This window comes from Pseudorasbora parva, chromosome 16 (assembly GCF_024679245.1).
Source record: "Pseudorasbora parva isolate DD20220531a chromosome 16, ASM2467924v1, whole genome shotgun sequence".
Lineage (NCBI taxonomy): Eukaryota > Metazoa > Chordata > Actinopteri > Cypriniformes > Gobionidae > Pseudorasbora > Pseudorasbora parva.
Window position 1 is genome coordinate 40,759,775 of NC_090187.1, and position 24,672 is coordinate 40,784,446.

A 24,672-nucleotide genomic window follows, 5' to 3' on the forward strand; every position below is an offset into this window, starting at 1 on the left:
AAAACACAACGAAATAGAGGCCTTTTGAACAGGATGAAGATGTCCAAATTTTCACCTTTGAAGCCACAGAAGACACTTACATGTTTCCTGGAAGACAAATTAAATAATATTTAATATGATAAGTTTTTACCCCCTGCTCTTAATGCACTGTTTCTCCTTCTGGAGCTTCAGTGAATGTTTCAACCTTTTTAAATAGTTGTGTTTGAGTCCCTCAATCGTCCTCAGTGTGAAAAGATGGATATCAAAATCATAGTCACTGCTGGAGAGGGTTTCAAATATGCTGGAAAACTAAAGAATGTGCAGGACCTGAAGGATTTTTCTGAAGAACGATGGGCCGTTTAACTGCTCAAGATAAACAAGAGTCAAGAACAACCATCACAAAACACACACACACACACACACACACACACACACACACACACACACACACACACACACACACGTGGATCATCCAACAACCTTCTGAACAGGTAATTTTAATAAATTTAGTTTTTTTCTTATTCAGGACAGATATTATCCTGAATGTTATTTAAACAAAAAATAACATGCATTTTGTATGATCTCTTATTTAGTTAAAATTATTCACATTTTCACAGATTCTGCAAGTGGTTCACATACTTTTTCTTGCAACTGTATTAGACAAATTTACAGACTTAACAATAAAACATGTCAACCTCTGTCAACAGGCCGGCTTGCATATTTTCTCTCATTAAACAAAATAACAATCAAAACTGGTATAATTATGAAATATTTTAATATATTTTTTTATAAAATAATGAAAACATAATTTACACTTATTAAATGTACACTCATCGATACAACATCCCCAAAAGAAACTGAAAGATTGATCAGTTATCAATAGTTAATCAAGGCATTGGAGCCGCTGTTTCATGCATGAAGCTAATGGAAACAGAGACGGGAAAAAAAAAAAAGATGAATTACAATAGTTTAAAAAAAGACGATAAAATCAGCTTTGTACAAAAGATCATGAATCAAACAAAATATAAAGGACAAACTAAAAAAAATACATACATAAACTCAGTACCCTCCAATAATATTACCAAATCTGTCATCTTCACCTTGAATTTGTCTTTTCGTATTTATAAAAAGAACAAAAAAAGAATCAAAATAAATAGTCGAAATATTACACACAAAAATAAACCTTCAAATATTACAGCTGGGCTATATAATTGCCATGATTTAAGAATGCGCAACACAGATGCACATAGATGTTTTCACAAGTATATTACTCATATTTACCCTTTAAAAATCAAAAAGAACAAACTTAAAATCAAAACACCTCCACCCGACTATCAAACAAGCATACGCACAGAAATCAGAAGACGATCCATGGTGCAGATATGACACACCAAGAGTCTGAGAAACCTCCCACTTTATCGGCAGAAAAAATACAGTGGGTGAATTTCTTGTAGTCACAGCAATGAGATGAGCATCTGAGAAAACAGTCAAAACTGATCTGAAAGAGGGGGTGGATGAGCTTATCGTAACATGATCATAATGTCCAGGGTGACGATGTGCAACTAAAAGGGTCCAACTTTCATTTACTTGCCCTGGTGATGTTTCAAACCCATTGACTTCCTTTGAAAGAAAGCCATACAGGTATGAAACGACATGAGGGTGAACAAAACGATGATATCATTTGTATTATTATCCCTTTAAATGCATTTAACATGTAAGGTTAGCTATCAGCAGTTCGTATAAAATCACTGTATGTACAATTACACTACTAAACAGCTGCGGCGAATGACGGCAGGGCTTATTATTTGCATCTCTCACCCTATAAATAAAACCCTTCGCGTTTTACAGTGCTAGTTACTGTGTATAGTTGTTTTTAGTGTGTCTGAGACATCATATTTTCACTTAGAGCTAGCTATGATGACTAATGCAATAAAGTGGACTGTCTGTTTTGATGCGAGACGAATCAGGTCATCGAGAGGGCAGCTTACGGGTCCTGAGAGAGGATGTTTTTCCAGTCGCGTCAGGTTAAAGGGATGGAGAGATCGGATATGAGTCGTACATCACGTTACTGGTCACAGCTGACCGCTTTTTAAGGCAGACATGTACAGATTAACACGGGGTACATGATAAACCACACTCCATCTGTTATTCCAGTTACTCTCAAGCTCATAACCATCTGCAGTCCGAGTGCGGCGCGGATCGCCTTCGTATGTAAACACGATGATCTGTCTAGAAGGTCGAAAACAGCCATCTATTGCCAACAGTCGTTTCACCTGATAAACCTGAACTAAATACAAATAGAAAAATAGAGTCTGTGTGGATCACAGCTGACTAGGGTTTCTTAAGAGTCGGCTTTGCATATACATATACAGTGTCGGAGTCAGACAGAACAGCCCAAGTTTACACACAGTGCTATGCCGAAACTATACATAAAAGAGCAAGTGGCATTTCCATGCACAGAGGAAACGATCAAAGACTTGGGTTTAACATCACAGTTTTAGTTCGAAAGTGGTGATGATTCTCCATCTATAGAGCTGTTATTGCAGAAGACGTTCAGTCGCTATGAAATCTGTCGAAGATGTTGAGATGAGATGATGGTTTGTACAGTCGCCTCTCCCTTGACTATAAATATGAATACAACAGCATTTAATGTACCTGCACATGAGAGTACGTGATTTATAACTATACTTTCCCAAAGCACTGACAGTACCGTGAAAAGGCTCTCTCGCGTGGCTCGTGTTTATTTTCTGATTGGTTGATTTTCTTTTTTTTTTGGCTGTTGAGCTGACTGTGCAGTAAATAGGCCTCTCAGTTCGACTGGCTCAAGCTTAGTGTCGACGCGTTGAGTACAAAAATAAATCTACAATGAGAAAATAGTTCGATCGGATGAAGAGCTCGCTCATTTCAAGGTAGGACTCGTGTGTGTGTGTGTGTGTGTGTGTGTTTGTTTAAAAATATACGTTTGTACTTTCTGTACCGGCTTTAATTTAAAGCTTTAAAGTCTCAAGTCATCAGGCAGACCCGCGTAAACTCTCTCCATCACACTTTCATAAAGCTCACAGGTTTGCGTGTGGTGAGGACAAGCCTTATTTGAGGGCGAGCGGGACAGTGGATGTACTGGGCAATAAGAGACTTTGAATTAGATTAGCTAAACATGCCATATTAGGCAACGTACAGGTACAGGTGAAGATCCCACTCATCTTCTCTTCTCATATGAAAGGAAGCCCTCATTTCCTCTCAGGCATGGTGGAGGATAAGAGTTTACTGAACTTGCGGAGCTGTTCACTGGCCGAGTGTGATTCCTCCTGCAGGCGCTGGTTGTTGTGCCTCAGATTAGCCATCTCTGCCAACAGCACGGCCTTGTCCTGTTTCTCCTGAAAGTGCGGGACAGGAAGGAATAGACGAGAGAAAAGGAGGAGAGGAAAAAAAAGCAAAATGAGGATGTCATCAAAAATGGCTAAGTTACTATAAAATCTGACTTCACTTATTTATAACTTTTTTCATTTAAAGGGGTCATGAATTCCTGCAAAATTTCAGAACTTAAAAAGTTCCTAATTTATCCAAAAACAGCTTGTATTGAAAACAAACTCTAAAAATGACAGATTGTCACATTATGACCTATCAGCGCTTTTTTAGGATCAGACCAATGCCTACTTCTACATCATCACATATCTGGCTCCGCCCACTGGCGTGTTAGTGAGATGACGAGGAGAGAAGAGAGATACAGGATCACTGCACAACAAATAACATCACCTTCCAAAAGATCCCAGTGATGGGTTTATTTATTTTCAACAATGTGAATGTCTCAGTTTAGCATTATGTTTTTGTATTCAGTACATTTCACTGTTGATTCTTTGGAAAATCTGTCACAATTTCAGTGCAGGCTTTGCAAACACACTTTTACTGTAAGATATGAACCCACAACATGTAAATTACCATGTTAACTCTAATGCCTGATCTGTAATCAGTGATTTCTGATGATTCACGTACATGCCGTTAATGCAGCAGTAAATCATGCCAGTAACTTAACAGTCAACTTCACATTGTTTCTCTTTAGCCCCTTTCACACTGCGATTCCGGCAAATACACGGATAATGCGACCCGGCATTTGTTCCCGGACCGCTAGATTTGGACCATTCACACTGCCAGCGAAATACTGTAATATGTGAGCTTTCACACACAACCTGTAACGGTCCCGGGTCGAGTTGACACGTGACATCCTGATGTGACGTATAATGGCGAGCGATCTCAGCTTCAGCGCGGATAGTAAGGAGCTCCGTGGTCTCGACTTGTGTCCAGTTTGCGCACATTTCTTGCTTGTTTAATTTTAGTTTCTTTTGTATACGAACACTCTGCGTTTAAAACACTGACTAGCTCTTCTGGCACTGCAGGGTTGTATTATTGAAAAAACAAGCTCTAGGAGTCGCACGATAACTACGTACACGTTGCGGCATTAGTTTTGGCTTTTGTTCACACAGCGCTCGTCCCGGGTCGAACCCCGCAATGTTACTAGGTCCCCGACCCGGGTTCAGTTCGGTAATCAATTCCGGGACGTTGCTTTCACACAGAAGGCGACCCGGCAATGTTCCGGGAATATTGTGGGTCCTACGTGCAGTGTGAAAGGGGCTTTGGTAGCATGGAAATAATCTCTTATTTAAATTGTGATTAAATTATATACAGAAAGTGATGAAAGAATGCTCTCTTTTTAACCGATGGACAAGTTTATCAGTGGCTGAGTCCTTTATAATCAATAAAGCTGTCTACACTGCAAACACAATGAAACAAAGATTCATTATGTACTGTTAGATTTGATGAAAGCATTCATGAGAGTGCAGAAATCGAGTTGCAATGATGAGATAACTGCATTCATGCGCTCAACATGTCTGTGATCGGCTACAATGCTCATCACTGCAAACTGTCATGTGATGGGAGTAGATCTAAATATAATGCTGCAATCAACACTTCTCATGATAAGTTCATCTCAACAGCTGTAATAGTAAAAATGTAGTAAAATATTTCCAGAGAGTTCCATGTAATACTTGCAAGATGTTAGTCAATCACAGCAGTGGGCGTTTACACTGAAGCCTCACAGCAGACACGCCACTTCCAGAGGGCTAAAATCAGGGTAGAAAATGGCCTTTTATTTCTAAATTATGAGGATTTTTATGTAAAAATCATACTGACATTATAAGTGCACCTCCGGAAACATAAAAAATGCAGTTCATGACCCCTTTAACTGTCCAGGCTAAAGTAGAGGTGTGCACAAGTAATCAGCTAGTCGGGTACTTTTTCTGCACCAACTAGTCCACAGGTAAAGCTTTACAAATCTATTTATTTACATCATGCACTGAATCCTTCACCTAAATCTCGCTTTCAAGAGACAATGCATCACATGCCGTAATGAATATGTGACGTCTTTTTCAGAGATCCGAGTGTGCTAAGAGGAATGTGTCTTAAAACCCGGAAACTAGTTCGCATTTTACTTCTGTTTCCATCGTCTTGAGGTTTTTTTGATGGATTTTTCACCTAAAATAAAGTCTGTGGTTCACACAAGCTCAAGATATTTTCATGTTTTATTTTACAAAATAAAATCCCAGTGTAATATATATATTTTTTTTTACATGTCTTTAAACAGGCAGTTTTTAAGAAGTGGTTAAATAGGTCTATCTTGGACATTAAACATCATCACGCTGAACAGGAAACTCATCTTCTGACTAAGTCTGCTTTCATGAGGCCGTTGTGTTCATACTCAGCTTTTGCTATTTTTTTGAGGATAAGGCTTTAAAATTTATAAAAATTGAGATTGTGAAGATGATAAACAAAACATGCAAGAATCATAAACCTTTCTTGGTCATAGAACCTATTTTCTGCAATAATCCAAAAGCCACTGGAAGAATCCTATTGGCTTTTTACTGAGGGAACCAGTGTGATGCCAACTTGGGTTGGCCTACAAAAATACACCATTCCTGCACCACTTTATTGATATGCTAATATCAATTTAAATGAACATTATATAAATAATCACCAATAAAAAGACTCAATACCAAGTGAACCTGTCCTGCGCTAACTCACTTTTTCCAGATCATTGTTCAGCTGTTTCAGCATGACTTCCAGATGATACAAGCGCCCAGACAGGTCATTAGGAGGCTCTTCACTGCAACACACACATTAAAAACAATTTAAAACAAGTATCCTAGCATGTGAATTCTTATTTGAATAATTCATCCAAATCATTATAGAGAATTGCAGATACAATGTTGTCCCCTTGGTATAATAACAAACCCTCGACCCTAAACCCTCAACTCAAGTATATATGAGTATGTGCGTGCGTGTATGTGTGTGTGTGTGTGTGTGTGTGTCACCTGCTGAAAGTAGGAGTGGTGCGAGGAGTCTGTGGCGTGTGGAAAGGCACCGGGCTGATGACGGGTCTCAGCTCATTGCTGCCCGAATGAGACTCGGACAATGAGAACAAAGAAACAGCTCTTTGCACTGTAAAAAAACATGCAGTCATAATTCATTATTAATCATAAAGATCAGCAGTGTGATGAATGACTCTTTATTACATTTCACACTACAAAACTTAATGGGAAAGTCTGTAAAAAAAAGCCAGTGTTTACACTCTTCAGTGGATTAATTTACATATGACATCACCTTTAAACAGAAGCACATTTCTACCACATAAGAAAAAAAAAAAAATCATACTTCCGTAATTTGTAATTATTAACAAGCTGAAATTTAAATTATGAAATGTCATAATTATAAAGTTGTGATATCAGAAAGGTTATGAGTCAGAATTATATATATATAAAAAATCTATATTATGATATTATAAAGTTGAAATTATGAAATAAGAAGTCATAATTATGATATAAAAATCCATTATGATAAAGTCAAAATGAGTCATTATTATCGGTATGAGTAAAAATTATGACTTAAGAAATTATGAAATAAGTAATTATGATAAAAAGTCAAATATGACAGTTAAAACTATGAGGTCAAAATTATGACAATGCTGACATAAAAAGTAAAAATTCTAAGTCATAATGATTAAAAACATAAATTATAACAACACTGAAATTATATAATGTCAAGAGAAAAAAAATATTATGACAGTAAAAACTATGACTCATGAGATAAAAAGTCTAAATTACAACAAAGTTGAAATTATAAAATAAAAAGTCAACTATGACAGTCAAATTTATGACAGTCATTATTATGAGATAAAAAAATCTAAATTATAACAACACTGAAATTATATAAATCATAAGAGATTCAAATTAAATTTACAGTCAAAATTATGACAGTGATTCTTATGAGATAAAATCTAAATTAAAACAGTTGAAATAATGAAATAAGAATTCAAAATCAAGAGATTAAGTCAATTATGACAGCCATTTTTGAGACATAATTATGACAGTTATTATGAGATATGTCAAAAATGACAAAAAGCTGAAATTAAATGTAATCACATGTAAATGATCTTATCTCATAATTTAGATTTTTTTGGCATTCACACCTTTGAGTATCTTGGTTAGTTTAGAAACCGTACCTTCATATGCTTTGGCTGCATTGACGAGGCTGGACCACTCCAGACCACAGGCAGTGTCAGGCAGGGGCATGAGTCCAGGGTCCAGCCTTCTGAGAGGTGGAACCTTATCCCTCACCTCAGTTAATGACAACTCGGATGCAGACAACGGTACTGGACCAATAAGAAATGGACAGTTCATTCCAATTCTATCAGCAGCAAATGCATGCAGACGGATTAAGGCCCCGATCACACAGAACGCGTTTTTCATGTTTGAAAACGTGAGGCGCACCGCACTGCATTTTCTTGGTTAACGTTTTTTTAATTTAGAAAAGAGCAGTGCGCTGCACTTTTTTTAATGTTTCTAGGCAACCCCCAAATCAGCTGTCCTGTCAGTCAAATCAAGATAACGGTCAACACAACGGAAGGCCCGCCTCTCCATTAATTCGATTGGACAACAGAAAATAAACGCAATGACGTTGTGTACTTTTCCACTCAGAGTTGATTTTTTTTTTTCAACTTCATGGGCTTGGAGTGAGTGTTGGGTGTAATTAGTTACTAAGTAATTAGTTACTGTATTTTAATTACTTTTCCCTTGAAAAAGTAAAGTAAGGGATAACTCTTATTTTTTCTGTAATTTAATTACAGTTACTTCACAAGTATTTGAACTAAATAAATATAATTATACATCATACAATAGTGGAATTAACATCAACATTTGAGGTTTAACATTTAAAGCAGCACTAGGTAACTTTTCAACTTTCAAAATATATTTTCAAGACTCTTGTGATGATAAATCGACTTGCAATAGGTTGAATGACACCTCTGCCATAGCCTGATGGGGTCTGTATCGTTTTTAATTGTACTTTTAAACTTCGGGTTTCGGGTAGTAACCCGAGAACGAAAAGAACTACAAAATTCGACTGCTTTACGGCATATACGTCACTTCCACCAACACACACACTTCCTTACATTCGGACGTGCGAGCCAAACTTTGTTCGTCTTATAATATAGTCATGTCCGAAGCCGCACAGACACATAAGAAAGAAAAGGTTTTGTTGGAGGAAAGCAATAAGAGGAAATGAAAAAGTGATGTGATTAAGGGCAGGACGAGGATCAACATTGGACCAGCGTTTGCTCGTCGGCGTGAGCTGGAGGAGGCGTGCCCGACCGATGCTGTCCTGCTTGTTACGGTGAGCTACCACTCAAACATTGAACTGAAGTATCATATAGATTCTGTAAAACGGTAACCAATAGACTACTATAATGACGCTGGCTTGTAAACGTGAGCATCGTGATTATTTGGCGTTTGAAAAAAATAAAACCCATGAAATTATATTCATATGACATGCTGAAGCATAAGCCACTGACTGTACCTGGGATGAAGACATTTCACACGCGACGCCAGAAGAACACCTGCATGTGAACTCCTCCTGCATTGTTCAGGGTAACTCTTAGTGCTGCACCAACCTGCGGGGACGCTTTTATGAAATTATTTGGCCCGCCCCGCACCACTGTATATATTTTTACAACCCGCCCCGCACCCGCGACTATTAAATAGACATACGGGGTCCGCGAGTTATGAGACGACCCGCGCATCACTAGCTCAGGGCTATCAGGGCTATCATGTCAACAAATGCACGCGCGATGGCATCCCCATCGTTGTAGGATGACAGATTTTAGGACAGTAGTTGAGGACATTATTTTTTCCCAACTGTAGGAGGACCCCGAGAGCAAAAGTTACCAAGTGCTGCTTTAAAGTCTAACTTAAAAATGCATGTTTTTATGTATCCTTCTCACATTTGTAATACTTTGGTCAGTTAATAAGAGTAATTTTTGTAGTTTTATATTTTTTATTTCATGTCTAACCTTGAATCGCTTAACTCGAGGTTGATATAGGATTTAGAAAGTAATTAGTAATAAGTAATTAAATAGTTTTTGGAGAGAGTAATTTGTACAGTAATCTAATTATACTATTGAAGATGTAATTAGTAACTAGTATTTAATTACTTTTATAGAGTAACTTACCCAACACTGGCTTGGAGCGCTCCTTCAAAAACGCGAGGCATAGCCGGCGGTAAAAACGCGAGGCACCCAGGGCGCATAAGCAGCGTGCATAACGCTCTCTGTCGACCGAAATCCATTCAAAAAAGGCGCCTCTCGCTGCAAAAGTTCTCGCTGTTCTGTGTGATCGGGCCCTAAGTCCAGCAGATGACACCCACCTTTCTTACTGGGCATGAGGGCTCCATGGTTGGCATTGTGACCGTGGCGTCGAATAGGCAGCGTGCAGGTGAAAAGAAGGTCACTGGGTGGCACTTGCCCTTCAAAAAGTGGCGTGCTTGCATAACTAGAATCTCTCCGTCCACTGCACAGACTCTCATCTGAGAAAGTACGTTGCAGAGTCCGATGAGGAGACTGTAGAGGAGAACATACACACAACGTACAGATGAGTTTGAATCAGTGTCGTGTTTACAAGCAGAATCCTTTTTAGTGTTTGTGTGTGTGCTCACCGCATCCCGTGATGGCGTCTCCGCAGGGTTGTCCATAATGATGAGCTTTTTCAAGTCGTCTTCAATGGTGCTCTTGTGAGTTCTGCGTGGTGAGCGCAGGTCCCTCAGAGAGGCACGTAACCGAGGCTGTCCGAACACGTTCTTACTGTTCATATCCACCTGCCTGAAAGCATACACAAAAATCAGATTAAAATATGTGATGCATCCATGTCATAACCCAACAGCTGTCTCAAAAATATGAAAATGCATTATAAACGTATGTACTTGTTGCTGTTACTGTCAGTGGAGGTGGCGCTGGTTACGGTGATGTTCTCCTCCTGTTGCCATGCACTCTTGCTTTTACTAAATGACTTGGGGGCGGAGCTTGACAGCTGGGCGGATCCTGACGTGGGTGTGACTGTTGAAGATCTGAAAGGCCGGGGTTTATCAGCCAGAGCAGGGGTTTTATAACCTTGAGGGGTATAGCAGGCCCTTTTGTCCCCCAGACACAAGAATACACACACCATTCAGATGTTTGGAGACATTAAGATTTCTCTTCTGAATAAGAAGTCTCTTCTGCTCACCAAGCATTTATTTGATCAAAAAAATTATAAAAGTGAAATATTATTACAATTTCAAATGACTGTTTTCTAATTAATTGTAAAATTGAATTTATTTTTTGTGATGCAAAGCTGATTTTCAGCATCATTCTCCAATCTTCAGTGTCACATGATCCTTCAGATCCTTTATTTTTTTATTTTTTAGAATCTTTCTTTGGCAAAAAAAAGGTTGAGGAACAATTTATTTACAACAGAATGCATTTGTACCATTGTAAATGTTTTGATCAAATGAATGCATCCTTGCAAGGGGTCATATGATACTATTTTAAAAGTTCCTTATTTTGATTATTGGGTGAAATAGAATAGGTTAACATGCTTTCATGTTCAAAAAATCCTTATATACACAGTCAAAACAAAAATTATTCAGACACCAGATATCCTTTTTTACCAGTGGATGCAGGGCACTATAATTCATTTCTTTAAGTGACGATAGCAAAATTAAGTGACATATTATACCCAAAGATTCTTCAAACAGCAACAATTAATGAAATTTTACATGAAATTAACGAATTAATGAAATTAACAAAATTAATCAGACAATTTGACCTGAGCAGGTTTTGCTCACGTGTTTTTTCTTTAATTGCTAATGCGACTTTTGACACCACAGACTGAACAAAATGAAGCATTGATTGGTCATTGGTTGAGCTAAACTGGTATTATCTAATTGTGTCTTAAATCGAACAGCTGATTGGTTGATTGTAATCATTACACCACTTTCTATCAAAGTGATCTGACATTATCAAGATGAATTTGTTCTGTATTATCATTTTCTAAACTATAGCGAAAAAACTGTGATGATGTGAGAAAATGTTTAAGGTTTCTGAATACATTTTGGTTTGATTGGATTTTACACACTTACTGTACATTATTGCATATGCAGCTCCTCTATTCCTAGTCTGAAACTGATTTCTACAAAGCCAATCACCATAATCGCGATCTTCAGCTTTCAAGGCTTTAAACAATTGTAAACACAAAAATAATGTTGTAGGTTTTACCCCATCAGTTTGAGCCCGAGTCTGAAAATGTGGATGATCATGCCAATCAATCGATATCGAAACCAACTTTGCAAGCACGATTTGAGCAGAATTATGGCGGGCGGGCATTGTGCTATTATTTCACATTGTGATGTAGTCATTTGAGGAAGTAATATTTGGACTTGAGATGAACGAGGTGTGTGAACGAGGTGTTTTAGGCAGATCTTGAACAGTGTTATCTGTTACACCATTTTTATTTTTTAAATTCTCTTTACAACTATTTTAATTATCCTTGTTTTTATTTGAATTCTTACACATGGTATTCTTATTTCTTATGCATACGTGATCACTATTGTAATTAATTTCTATGTAAAGCACTTTGAATTGCCATTGTGTATGAAATGTGCTATATAAATAAACTCTGCTTGCTTTGCCTACATAAATCCCTTTGTGGGAGATTGTGAGCTTTGCAGATCGTATACATGCAGAAACAGGAACATTACACACTAAAGGAAAACATATGACCCCTTAAATTTCTTTATAAAAACAAAAACACTTACTGACTCAAACAGTAGTCTTCAGATTTCAGAATAAATACATTACCTCGCTTTGAAGTTGTCAGCATTGGTCGATCCCGGAGGGGGAAATGTGCGTGTGCGGTAGTTCTTGCTTTGACTGGCTGATGCAGCGATGACGGGCGACGACTCCCTGCGACGACCCTCTCCGGCCTCCCTCCCTCCCCCTCCTGACAGCTCCTGCAAGCCGCTGTAGGTAGCAGAGCCATGCAAGGGCTTGTGGGGGGTTCCTGCAAGACTGCGACTAGGTTTGGCTCCTTTAGTGTTGGGACTTGGTGTGTAGAGAGATGCATCGATGCCACTGTCACTGGACCCTCCCTTGCCCATTAGGTCAGGGTCAGGGTCTGAGGGGTCACTCAGGACTCCAGAAACCCCGCCTCCCACCCCGTCAAACCAGCGCTCGTCGCTGTGACTGCTGGAAGCATTGCTGGAGAGTGTGTTACTGCTGGAGTGACTGGAATAGTGAGCCTCACCCTGAGAGAGAGAGAGAGAGAGAGAGAGAGAGAGAGAGAGAGAGAGAGAGAGAGAGAGAGAGAGAGAGAGAGAGAGAGAGAGAGAGAGAGAGAGAGAGAGAGAGAGAGATTAGTACAGGAAACAGCTTCTGTGTTAACGTGATAATGAGGATGACTGCTAACCTTAGAGTGGCGGTTTGGAGAGTCCTTCCCTGCAACATCCTGTCGGGTCTGTCTTCTCTGAGCTGACACGCCTCGCGATGAGGCAGGAACATGCCACATGGGCTCTGTCCAACACAAACAGAAAGGGGTAAAGCCCAGTTCACACTGACAGAATCAGTCACTCCTCACTGAAAATGAATGACTTCCAGTCGCTTTGTACTCGGGTGTCAGTATGTACGTCCCCTTAAGGGTGTCTGCCACTCTTTATTGTGCTTGATAATCAAATGTTTGTTGTATTTCTGTCCTGTTTACTAAGATGGTATTAGGATGCGTTTTGGTTGATCAGATCACAAGTGGACGAGGCTAAATACAGGTGTAAGCGTGGTCTAAAACGTTTTGAGCTTCGACTCAAAACATTCGACCGGATTGCATTAGTAGTGCAGATGCTCATGTCCAAACAGCCGCAGAAGACCGCCAACTCTCCGCCTACTGACTTAATACGTAAAGCACAGGGCGTTGGGAAACACGCTAGCCAGACGGGATTTAAACTTTGTCAGCTAGAGACCCAAGTATGTTTTGAAGATTAAAAATGTACCAAGCACAATGTTCTCTCACCATTTCTGAATTCTAACACGCACTCACGGCGTTCGGCTGGTTTTGCAGCTGTCTGATCAGAAGTGAAAGCCGATGCTCTCGGTGTGTTTTTCCGTCGTCTCCGGGCACGCTCATATGTAAATTGCGTGAGCTTATTTCAACCATTAGATCGAAAGATCTGAAAAAGTCCATACATTTACCCACCCACAGACCCTCCCCCTGAAGAAATCAGGACAGAAGTGGTTGAAAGTGGACAAAGGAGACGGATTAAAACACCAGGTGCAAACGGGAACGTGTCTCCCTCGTCCACCTGTGATCTGATCGGACAAAACGCATCTTGATACCAGGTGTAAACAGTCGCTGGCAGTGTGCTCAGCTTTATTTATGCTAGTGTCTTTATTATTTATATACTATTATAGAATATTTCTATGCACCTTCTTTTTCAGTTTTAGTCATTTAATAATTTCAGTAATTCAAATTCAATTTCATTTTGTTGACGGGGGAACATTTAAAATATTAATTTAAGGTCTAATAACATTTATGTAGATTTTTTTTAATCTAATATTTATATTTTATTGCAGTAAACAAAACTATTTTAGTTAATAATAAAAACCTTGATCAGACTCAGTCTATCATTCAGTTTATGCCTGAATATAAGCATCTCAGTCTCTGATCACCAGTGCAACCCAATGAGTTTGATAAAGGAGCCGATATTCTGAGTTTATCCAGCAGAGGGCAGAGCTCACACAGAGATGGGGCGGTACACAGTTTTTGTTTAAGGACTGGCGCTCAGTAAATGTCTTGCCGTTTGTGTTTACCCGATTTGTTGCGTTCCATTGTGCTTTCTTGGCTCGTGAAACCAGATGACGATTCTCCACTCGAGACATCAACAGTAACGTGTGGGTCAAATGGCTGGAGAGGCCGCTGGACTGACCCAAACCTGGACAAACACAACAAATATCAACATGTTTTAAATATGATCCTGTTAACCAGCTAAACATTGACACCACAGTTCAGGTTGGCTGACGTGCCACCGGACAGCAGGGTTTTGAAGGAAGGGTATGTGTGGCAAATCACTTACAGGTGCTTTGAAATAACATTCGCAGAGAACAAGGAATGTGATTTTAGTCATCAGACTTTATGGATTGCGGAAATGGTTTGTATAATGGTTGTATGGTCCGAGGGGAGTTTGCTCATATCACCCGAAAAAGAAAGCTGTCGCAATGAAACTGAAGTACCATCAGTTTTTTTCTTTCATAGATCTGTACATTTGACTGTAATGGTTTATTATGAAAAGTATGCACAGATGAATTGTCCACAATAAGATCTACAACACGCACTGATGAATTTTTATTTCATTTGTTTAATTAAGATAAACATTTTATTTGTTAGCCAATATAACATGCATCGATGATTAAAGCACATCATGTGCATTAGGAAACCAAATAGGGTCAATTTAGACACTGCATCATACACACGCCACATTCAATCATGCTGCAACTAAAGTGTTCTGTCACTTGTCACCCTGTGGGTTTGTGTGATGTACGGTTGGATCTGATGGGATTATTAATAGCACTCATTAGCACATCTCACTAAATCACCAACATAAACTTAGTCAGTGTGAAATGTTAACAGACTCACAGCGCATCTTTATAATGCTCTAATGCACTTTAAGGGGAACTTCTGCGTGAGCTAAAAGTTGAAACCGACCTTAAATTATTATTGTGTTGCATTTTGAAGTGAAATTAGATATTGAATTTATAGGGCAGAGCTTCAGATATATATATACACATTTTTAGATTTTGACCAAAGATTACAAAGATGATTTGTTTCTGTGGATTATCTTGGACAGATATAAACCATTCACTACAAGACTAGTAATTTGTAGCCTGGTCCTACCAGACTTTAGGGCATTTAATTTGTACAGAGAGTCTGGCCACTGTCCATTGACACGCGTTAACTTCCTTGAAGGCGGGTAACTCTGTTGAAGTTTAAAACTATTGGATCTGCCCAGAGCCACTCTGGATCTGCCATAACCAATCGCTATCGTTATCGTTTGTGACGTATGTCATGCGCAAACTAGTCTAGCGCACAACATCAACGTCATCATTATATACCACAAACCCAGACAATGTACTGAAGGAAAATGAAAATTGAGCGGAAGTACGTAGGAGGGCAAAGCAAGGCTAAGTCATTTGCACAAACAAAGAAAAAGGTCAATTTTGATTTTATGCAGACTTTAAAATATGGGTCAAAAACACAATCAGATGAATTATCCTCATAAATCTCTTTGTAAGCTCTATAAATATTTTCGTTTATCATGGGAATAGTGTTTGGAAGGGAAAAGCCCTAATCAGATGCATAACAACCAAGATATGCTAATCAATGACACACTTTTTATAATTACATTAAATATGAATGCATGGGAACACAGAAAAGAAGAAAAATGAGAAAGAAGTCAACATGATTTTTTGTTCTCTCTCTGTGAACAATTCAGTGTATGTTAACTTACATTATAACAAAACAAAAAACATTCACAACAAGTTCCTCTGGTTAAACAGGGCATCACACACTGCATATACATGCCAAGACCTCGTTTTTTACACGTATATACATTCACACACAAACACACACAATAGCCCTGTGAATCAGCACTGTAGGTCTAGCTGATACATGCCTCAACCGCAGCCTCTCATTTACCAGACACACCCACTGATGATGTTAAACAGTGCCTGAAGATGTTCATTTCTACCCTCACTAACATTTATAGCTTTCTGTTGTATCAGTTTCCAATAGTGCTGAGCAAAATAATGAATATTTACACTATGTGAGATCACTACAGATATTTTAATAGTGTTCGTGAGAGCAAACATGCTACAGAATTGGGAATTTTGATTCATTTAGTTCGATAAACTCTTTTGAATTGAGGCCAAACTGGTAGGGGTTGTTTTTCTATGTAAACATGCTAGATCGACGTGTTTGACCCTTGCTTTTTTTTTTTTTTTTTATTCCACTGTCCTGCATCTTGCACTTTTAAATCCCTTACACTGCACAAAATTCACGTCTATTATCATGTGCTGTGTCTTTTTTCTTACATAAAGCAGTTTCAGGTCAAAGAAATACTATCCAACCATCTAATCAGGTGCCTTGTAACAAGTACGATAAGAAAGGGATAATCCATGGCTAGCTGTGCATTAAATTATTTTAATGCATGACGTGGAGGCAAAGAACCACCCAACGTAAATCGGTTTACTCGTCGAAATACATTCAAATAATTTAATGCACAGCTAGCCGTGGATTATCCCACTTATACCACGGTCATTTGCCAGCATTGACCACTTAAAGCTGGTATTGATGTTTGCAGAGCAATATTTGACCTGAAGAGTAATTTCATCAGTTACAGCTCATTATTACTCTAGCATTCTGCCCTCTTTGAATCAGACACAGAGATAAAGTAGTGCGTAAGATTACATTTATTTGAATTAATTAACTATATAATTTATTTTTAATTAATTATCAAGGAAGAGCAAGAGGGAGAGAGATGGAGAGATGTGTACCAGTGTCTGTTCAGCGCCTCTCTCTCCATTAACAATAAAGCTATGAGTTTTTAATTACTTCAAGCCATGTAATTCCCTCGTTGCTAAGAAATATAAAGTAGCGATTTAGTAGCGAAGCTATTTTATTAATAAAAGTCACAGGGCAGCGTTGATAAGTGACTATGCGTCACTTATCAAATATACTTAATATTTGTGTGTGTGTGTGCATCAATGAAAACAGCGCATTAATACAGAACGGTGATTCAACTGACTTGGAAATACCTGTGCATAAAAAACTTTATTGGCCACCTTCCAGCCAATCAAATTTTTTTTTTAGACAGACAATAGTTTAAACGTAGTTACCTTGTCAATATCCCAAAATAACACGTTTCAAAATGATCATCCATCACACCATGACAGGTGATAACTGGCTGAGTTTATCCCTACTTGGTCAAAATGGTTGAAAACATAAGCCCTAGTTTCCAATAAATGTCATATCTATGAATTTTAGATATGCCATTCATTGGGAACTTAGCAAATTCTCTGTGCAATTCTCATATTGTGAATTAAAATAACACACAATAGACTGATCAGTCAAGAGAAAGTGTTGCAATGTACTGATGCCACATGCTTTAAAAAACAACGAACAGCACTGACCCGTCTCGGGAGGGTTTATAGCGGACAAAGGGTCCGCTGAGTCCCGGCACCCCCAGCGCAGTGGCGTTAAACCCAGATCCTGGACTGGAGAAACTAGCCGAAGGGTTTCTGTACGGCATCCCTCTGTCTACACTAAGAGGAGACACACTGTAATGGTTCTCTGGGTAACTGACAGGCCTGTGGGAGGAGACGGAAATAGCTAGTGAGAAGAAAAACAAAGCCAAAATATGTGCCCGAAATGTGGTTTTCCTGAGATTTTAACACAACGCTTAAACGTCTCACCTCTTGGCAGAGATGTGTTGGGGCTCTCTGTATGGAATGGGGACCAGAGCTTTGTGTGTGCGGCTGGGGACCGGTGGGGGTCCGCTGGGGGTCCAGCGCTGGCCAGAGCTGTGTGTGCCAGGGGGGCTGTCCCAACGCCATACTGGGGTTCGCTGCCCCCCACGATACCCTGCAGCCACTGGCTCCGCTTCTCCCTTCTGCTCCATCATCTTCATCTCGTACTCCTCCGTACAGCCCCTAAAAACACACAAACATTACATAAACCATTCAAATTTAAAAATGGGCAAAAAACTTCCTTATACTCTAAAACGGTCATCCGTTCATAACTCAATATATCTATATATTATTATTTTTATACTGAATTATATAGATTTACTGAATAACATTGTACTGTAAAATGGCCACCAAGATTGAATACAAAAAAACATTTTAAAATAATGTAATTTATTCCTGTGATGCAAACCTGAATTTTCAGCATTATTACTCCAGTCTTTAGTCACATGATCCTTCAGAAATCATACTAATGTGATGATTTGCCATTCAAGTTATTATTCTACGTGTTTCAGGATAGAAGGTTCAGAAGAACAGCATTTATTTGAAACATAAATCTTTTGTAATATAAATGTCTTCACTGTCACTTGATAAAATGAATGCACCTTGCTGAATAAAAGTATTTTTTTTTAATCCTACTGACTCCATACAGTAGTGTATATAAACATATTATACCCATTTAAATAAATGTATTAAACTTATGGGAACAACTACACAACTTTACAGAGATCACAGTCACAGCCACTGAAACTGAAATTCGGTCACACCCTTTTTTGAAATAATATTTCCATAAAGGTCTATTTTTGGCACTTTATGTTCCAGATAAACCCAACCCTAAGCAGCACGTAAATACAAAAACAGTATTTGGACTTTAAGTATGCGTCTCTTCCTGTCTAAAGGAATGGATCTGGAATGAGCTGGAATGAGGATCAGATGTCTTGTTGCAAGTCAAGAGTCTAGGGGGATCATGACCGTTTTAAAGCCAATGAGCCAGATGAAAACGCTTCATCCCGTGTTAAAGGTTAGAGATTTTAAGCAATGGTTTGAGCGACTGGTTCTGTAGTAATTTGAGTGTGTGTTTGAGCACAGCGGGTGGGTTCACTGGCAGATTAGTCTAAAACCCCTGTTGACCAGTACACTAACCCCTACTGAATGCCAAACAGCAGGAGGATGAAATGCTCTCATCAGCGCCAGAATCCCTCTGGGTCTCTCTGCTTTCTGATGATGATGAGAATCTGAAACCCACTCTGAACCCCTCACACTGTCAGCACTTTCACACAAGGACTCAAGACAAGGTAACTGTCCTTTGAGCTTTACCACTCTCATCTACCTTCATTAAGATTGTCAGTGCCTTTTCCTGATAAAATCATTAAAAATCTTACACTACCGTTTCAAAATGATTGTGGTCAGTAAATGTAAAAAAAGAAAGAAATTAATACTTTTATTCAAATGCGTATCAAGGACGCATTTATAAAAAGTGACAGTAGAGACATTTATAATATGGCCACGTTCACACAGCAGTAGAACACGGTTGTCAGTCCTGTATTTGAGTCCTCAATAAGGTTACGTTCACACACAGTTCAGTTATTTACAGGAATGACAACCGCATTCTATAACCTGAACTAACACCTGTGCATTTTCAGGACTCACAACACAACTGCATTAATTGTAAACCCGCGCTGTGTGAAGGGAACAGGACTGGAAAATATCAAAGTCCCTTTAAGACGAGTCATTTCACTCGGCAGCCATCTTTGAAACACCTCTCAGGCATGCAAGTGCAGATCATCTCTCTTTGGAACATCAGAATTCACCAAAAATGTTTGCCAAGCTTACGATTAAATTCATATGTGAAAAATCACCAAGGAAATCTGGAAAAAACTGCATTTTTCAGGCTGGACCAAGCTAATGCACATGGGCAGACTTAAGCGCACACTGAAAGTTTCTATAGGAACCGGAGCTTCTAACTGCAGCAGCAATGAGGGTATGAATTTACCAATCGGCAATTGCCTCTTATTTAGAAGACGGGACTTATTCCACCATATTGCGTGATACAATTTCTCCCATTCCTAGAAATACAAGTGCATTCATGTCTATATATTTCTTTGACTATATATATATGAAGAGCTCTTTTCCAAAACGCGATAAACGCCAAATTTAAAAAAAATGAGTTTGTCATGGCATTTTGCTGTGTACTGAACCCATTGTCTGCTCTATAAATATCTAATGCCAAATCGCTATATTTCCTTGTTTAAAATGTACTGCAAGATGCAAAGATGTGGCTTTTTTCCCAAACCACTATAAGTGCAGAGCCCCGCGAACGCCATCCCAGCCGGAACACAATCCCGTCCAGAACGCGAGTCTTACCGGCAATCTAGAACACCCCACACCGGGACGCGAGTCTTACTGGCAATCTTCGACACCCCACACCGGGACGCCTTACTGGCAATCTACGGCACCAATATCCTCCACCCGCCCCCGGAACGCGATTGTAACCGGCAATCGTCTTGACCCCTGATGTCATATGCTGCATGTGACATGTGTTGCTTGTTGTTGTTTTTATTTTTTTTAAATACATAAACCAACTACATATAAAAAGGATGGATTTATAGCGTTTTGAAAAAAATAAAGAAACTTAGAATTCATAATCAACAATATTGTTGTTTCATTTAAAGGGGGGGTGAAATGCTGTTTCATGCATACTGATCTTTTTACACTGTTAAAGACTTGGAATCCCATACTAAACATAGACAAAGTTTCAAAAGTTAAGGTGGACGTTTGATGGAGTATTTCTTTGTCAAAAATACTACTTCCGGTTAGTCATAAGTTTCGGCAAGTTTTTTGAGATCATGCGTCCCCTTTGACGTTAGTGGGGGCGGAATTTCCTTGTATGGGCCTTACGGACAATTCTACCGGAAGCGCGTGAGAGAGAGCGAGGGAGAGAGCGAAAGCAACAGCCTACGCCCATCAAAGCGCTGGTTTGTAGGATACTGGACAGGTGACAATTACACATAGCACATAATGTCACCAAAAAAGTGCGTTTTTGGTTGCCAGACCAAGACAGTCCTGCACAGATTCGCCAAAACCCCGCGTTAAGGCAACAGTGGATGTAATTTGCTTTTCCGGATCAGCAACTGAGTTGCGCGAATGTTTATATCTGTTCGCTGCATTTCGGTGCCGACTGTTTCATAAACAAGGCCCAGCTCGACGCCGCATTTTCCCAATCGCCTAATGCTGAAGGATGGAGCAGTCCCAACGTTAGAAGGGTGAGTGAGACTGCTTCAAATGTCTGTGTTTTTTTTAGTCCGCTTACCGTCTACACAAACCACGCGTAAACACACAAACACACGTGCACAACTGCACTTCCCACATGTACACCTTCAAAGACAAAAATACGACGATATAATTCAAGTATAAATATGTAAATAACACAAGCCGCTAAGCATATTATATAGTTAGTGTATATCGTACCACATAAAGACGTCCTGCTCTAGTCGTTTTTGCTGCTGCTCCTGTTCAACTGCAGCCTCTGGGTCTGATTCCGGATCATAGATGTATGGCTGTATCTGATTAAAAGCCATATTTTTATTTTGAATAAAGTTTTTTTCCCGCTGTCAGGGATGACGGACTCGACTCAACACACAGCGCGCTGCTGCACACGTCATTATTTAGCTCCGCTTACACGACACGCCCCCACCCGCTCGGCTTTTTTCGGAAAGACTCGGAACAGCGCATCTTTCTTATATAATTATTAAAAAAATAAAGACTTTTCGGAGATATGCAGGATGCAATGCTACTCTATAGGTACTCAAGATTGACATGACACTGACTGAAACTGAGTGTTTCACCCCCCCTTTAACAATCATTGTTGAACATGTTCTAACTGAGATAATTGAAAATTTTCACAGGATAAATCGAATATTAACGAAATGTTTGGGTGTAGGTAAAAAAATTACATTTTCATGAAAACTACTAAAATGGATTTATGGTGTTTTGGAAAAGAGCTCCTCATATATATCTATGCCGGTTAATGTAGATTTGATGGATATACTCTCGAATCAACTAGACTCTTGTGTGTCAAAAGTGGTAAGACTTCAGTTTTATGTATGCCGTCATCTTTGATATGTCTTTGAACTTTAAACTGTATTTGAAATGTTCTCTCTCGCGCACACATGCATCCCACACTGTGCTGTGATTCCGATTTTCTTTCTAATAACTATTATTGACAGCATAGATAAGAAATATTAAATTAATCAAAATATAAAATAACTCTGTATAGTCTTTACTGTAAAATGTAATACAGAATAATGTTAAGACTTAAAGTTATAAACCCTCCTCACTCAAGAGAAAATAATAATTTTTTTGTCTTTTGTTCTTTGATTAACATGACAAACAGCAGCAGGAATTTTAGACTGCTGTCACTTTAACAGTTTATGCACCGATCTAATATACTGTTACACAACATGCGTTATCTTTCTTAACAATTTAACGTTCCAAAATTAACTGTATTTAACTGAATACTTTCCAAGACAGACATCTTGACATAACTTTTTATGTATTTGACCTTTTAAGTGCAGTAAGCCACTCATTTTGGTACTTGCGACTCACGCTGTTTGAGGGTGCGTTCACACTTGTAGTTCGGTTCGTTTGGTCCGGACCAAAAAACAAAAACAAACATAATAGTCCTGGTCCGCTTAGCGTTCACACGGGCATTTTTAACAGCGAACCTAAAGTTACCGAACCAAAGGCACAGGGAGACGCTCACAACCTGATTGGTCGGTTTATATGACGTAGGAGCTCGCTTACCGAACATTCAGAACAATGCTGTGTGCGGATTACACGCGCGGGCATTTTATGCGTGTACATATGGCATTATTTTTTACCAGAGAACTCATGAAGAGCTCATGAAATGTTCACAACATTCAAAACAACGGTGTGTGCTGGATTAAACGCGATCATTTTATGCGTGTAACACATGGCATTATTTTTTACCATGAAGAGCTCATTAAATGTTCAAAACAACGCTGTGTGCTGGATTAAACGCGATCATTTTATGCGTGTACATGTGGCATTATTTTTACCCGCTGAGAACTCATGAAGAGCTCATAAAATGTTCAAAACATTCAAAACAGCAGCAGGATTTCCTCCGTTGTGCAGAAAAGAGTCGGGCGTCTCTTATGCAAAAGAGACGGCCGTTCTGTCGTCTGTACCTGATAATAATAGGCAACACAGGAACTTTGATGAGAAGAGCCAGGTATGCTTTTTGTGTGTTTTTTCTAGCATTTTCGAAACATGCTCGTCAGACCAAATATTGATGAGGCTCTTCCTCGTTGCTCTACGTTTGCCCTCTAACGTTAAAGTTACTCATTTTGGATACGCCGATCTTTCCGCGTCGTCAAATCAGCTGCATTATGCGTGGCATCTTGTGACATTATACGTCCGGTTTTTGGTTCGTTTACATGTCTTTGGTCCGTGTTGCGTTCATATATCAATCGAACCGCACCAGAGTTCGTTTGGAAGCGGACCGAGACCCATCTTTTTTGCGGTCTCGGTCCGCTTGTTTGGTGCGCACCAGGGTTCGGATGGCAGCGTTCACATATGTTCAAATGAACCGCACTAACCGAGCAACCGCACCAGGGTTCGTTTTAATCGAACCAAACATGACAAGTGTGAACGCACCCTGAGACTGAGAAGCGGCTTGTGTACTCCACTTATAGATCAGCGGTGTGCACGCTTCTGGTGTAAGTTCAAAACCTGCGGGAGAGGTGGCGGGTGTGTGTCACTTCGCCGTCGGAGAGTAGAGTGTGAGAACGCGCAGCTGACGTTATTGCCTGTGCCGCTGATAACAAAACAGACTGGCTTGGAAGCGGAAAGACTGATCGGCCTGTCACCGGTCCGGGCCGGTCATGCGGAAAATCGTCATCTCTAGAACACAGACTAGTTTCCCTGCTGCATGTTCATACACATGTAAGTTGCTGTGTGAATGGGACATTTCGAGACTTTCACCTGTAAGTAAATGTGGCTGCCAATCCCAAAAACTCACAGTGTGAATGTAGACCTATTACAAAAATTTCCATTTCAAATAAACATTGAACCCTAACCCTAAATTGAACTTTCTAAACTCATCTTAAGAGTCTTGGAAAAATATGCATCAAGGTTTACACAAAAAGAAGAAATGTTTCTTTACCATAAGCCTATTAGAATTATTTCTGAAGGATCACGTGACACTGAAGACCGTAGAAATGATGCTGAAAATTTACATATTTTCACATACTTCACATAATCACATATTTTAAAATATATTAAAATAGAAAACAGTTATTTTAAATAATAATGTAATATTTCATAATATTACCCATTTTACTATATTTTTGATCAGCCTTGGTGAACATAAGATACCTCTTTTATAAACATGAAAAAATTCAATCTTACAGACCCCGATTATGTATGGTTACAAGTCCGGGAAGTCTAGTAAAGCACGGCTTTCCTACCTGTCCAGCCACTACCAAAACATAATCAGAGCCCGGCAATTGACCTGATATTCCATCCCTTCTGCTCTCTGACATCTATATTTCATGCATCATCTTTATTGTATGCTGCTACCTATTATTATCCTCCATCCACAGGGAGGGAGAAAAAGACAGACAAACCGAGAGCCAGAAAGCCTAAATGAGACAAAAGAAAGCAAAGAGGAGAGGGAGAGAAGGAGGGGGAGAGTCTACCACAGCGCTTCTGCCTAATACACCGAAAAACTCTCTTCTGCAGACCACAAGAACATA

The 24,672-nt window shown here is 39.2% G+C and overlaps 1 protein-coding gene across 2 annotated transcripts in view; it reads right to left on the bottom strand.

Annotated features, from left to right (window-relative positions):
* Positions 1-773: 773 nt before the first annotated feature.
* Positions 774-24,672, bottom strand: part of sipa1l3 (signal-induced proliferation-associated 1 like 3) — a 107,296-nt gene continuing 83,397 nt past the window's right edge. Inside the window, exons 11-22 of one of the 2 annotated variants that reach the window (XM_067419039.1) lie at positions 17,846-18,082; positions 17,564-17,740; positions 14,189-14,310; positions 12,798-12,901; positions 12,191-12,636; positions 10,279-10,422; positions 10,015-10,177; positions 9,727-9,919; positions 7,529-7,678; positions 6,342-6,468; positions 6,052-6,133; positions 774-3,353 (exon numbers count right to left, since the gene is read on the bottom strand). In XM_067419039.1, the coding sequence (XP_067275140.1) occupies positions 3,207-3,353; positions 6,052-6,133; positions 6,342-6,468; positions 7,529-7,678; positions 9,727-9,919; positions 10,015-10,177; positions 10,279-10,422; positions 12,191-12,636; positions 12,798-12,901; positions 14,189-14,310; positions 17,564-17,740; positions 17,846-18,082 (2,092 nt within the window). In that variant the 3' untranslated portion in view covers positions 774-3,206. Of the gene's footprint in view, positions 3,354-6,051; positions 6,134-6,341; positions 6,469-7,528; positions 7,679-9,726; positions 9,920-10,014; positions 10,178-10,278; positions 10,486-12,190; positions 12,637-12,797; positions 12,902-14,188; positions 14,311-17,563; positions 17,741-17,845; positions 18,083-24,672 lie in introns of both variants that reach the window. The other variant, XM_067419038.1, reaches the window with a different exon arrangement.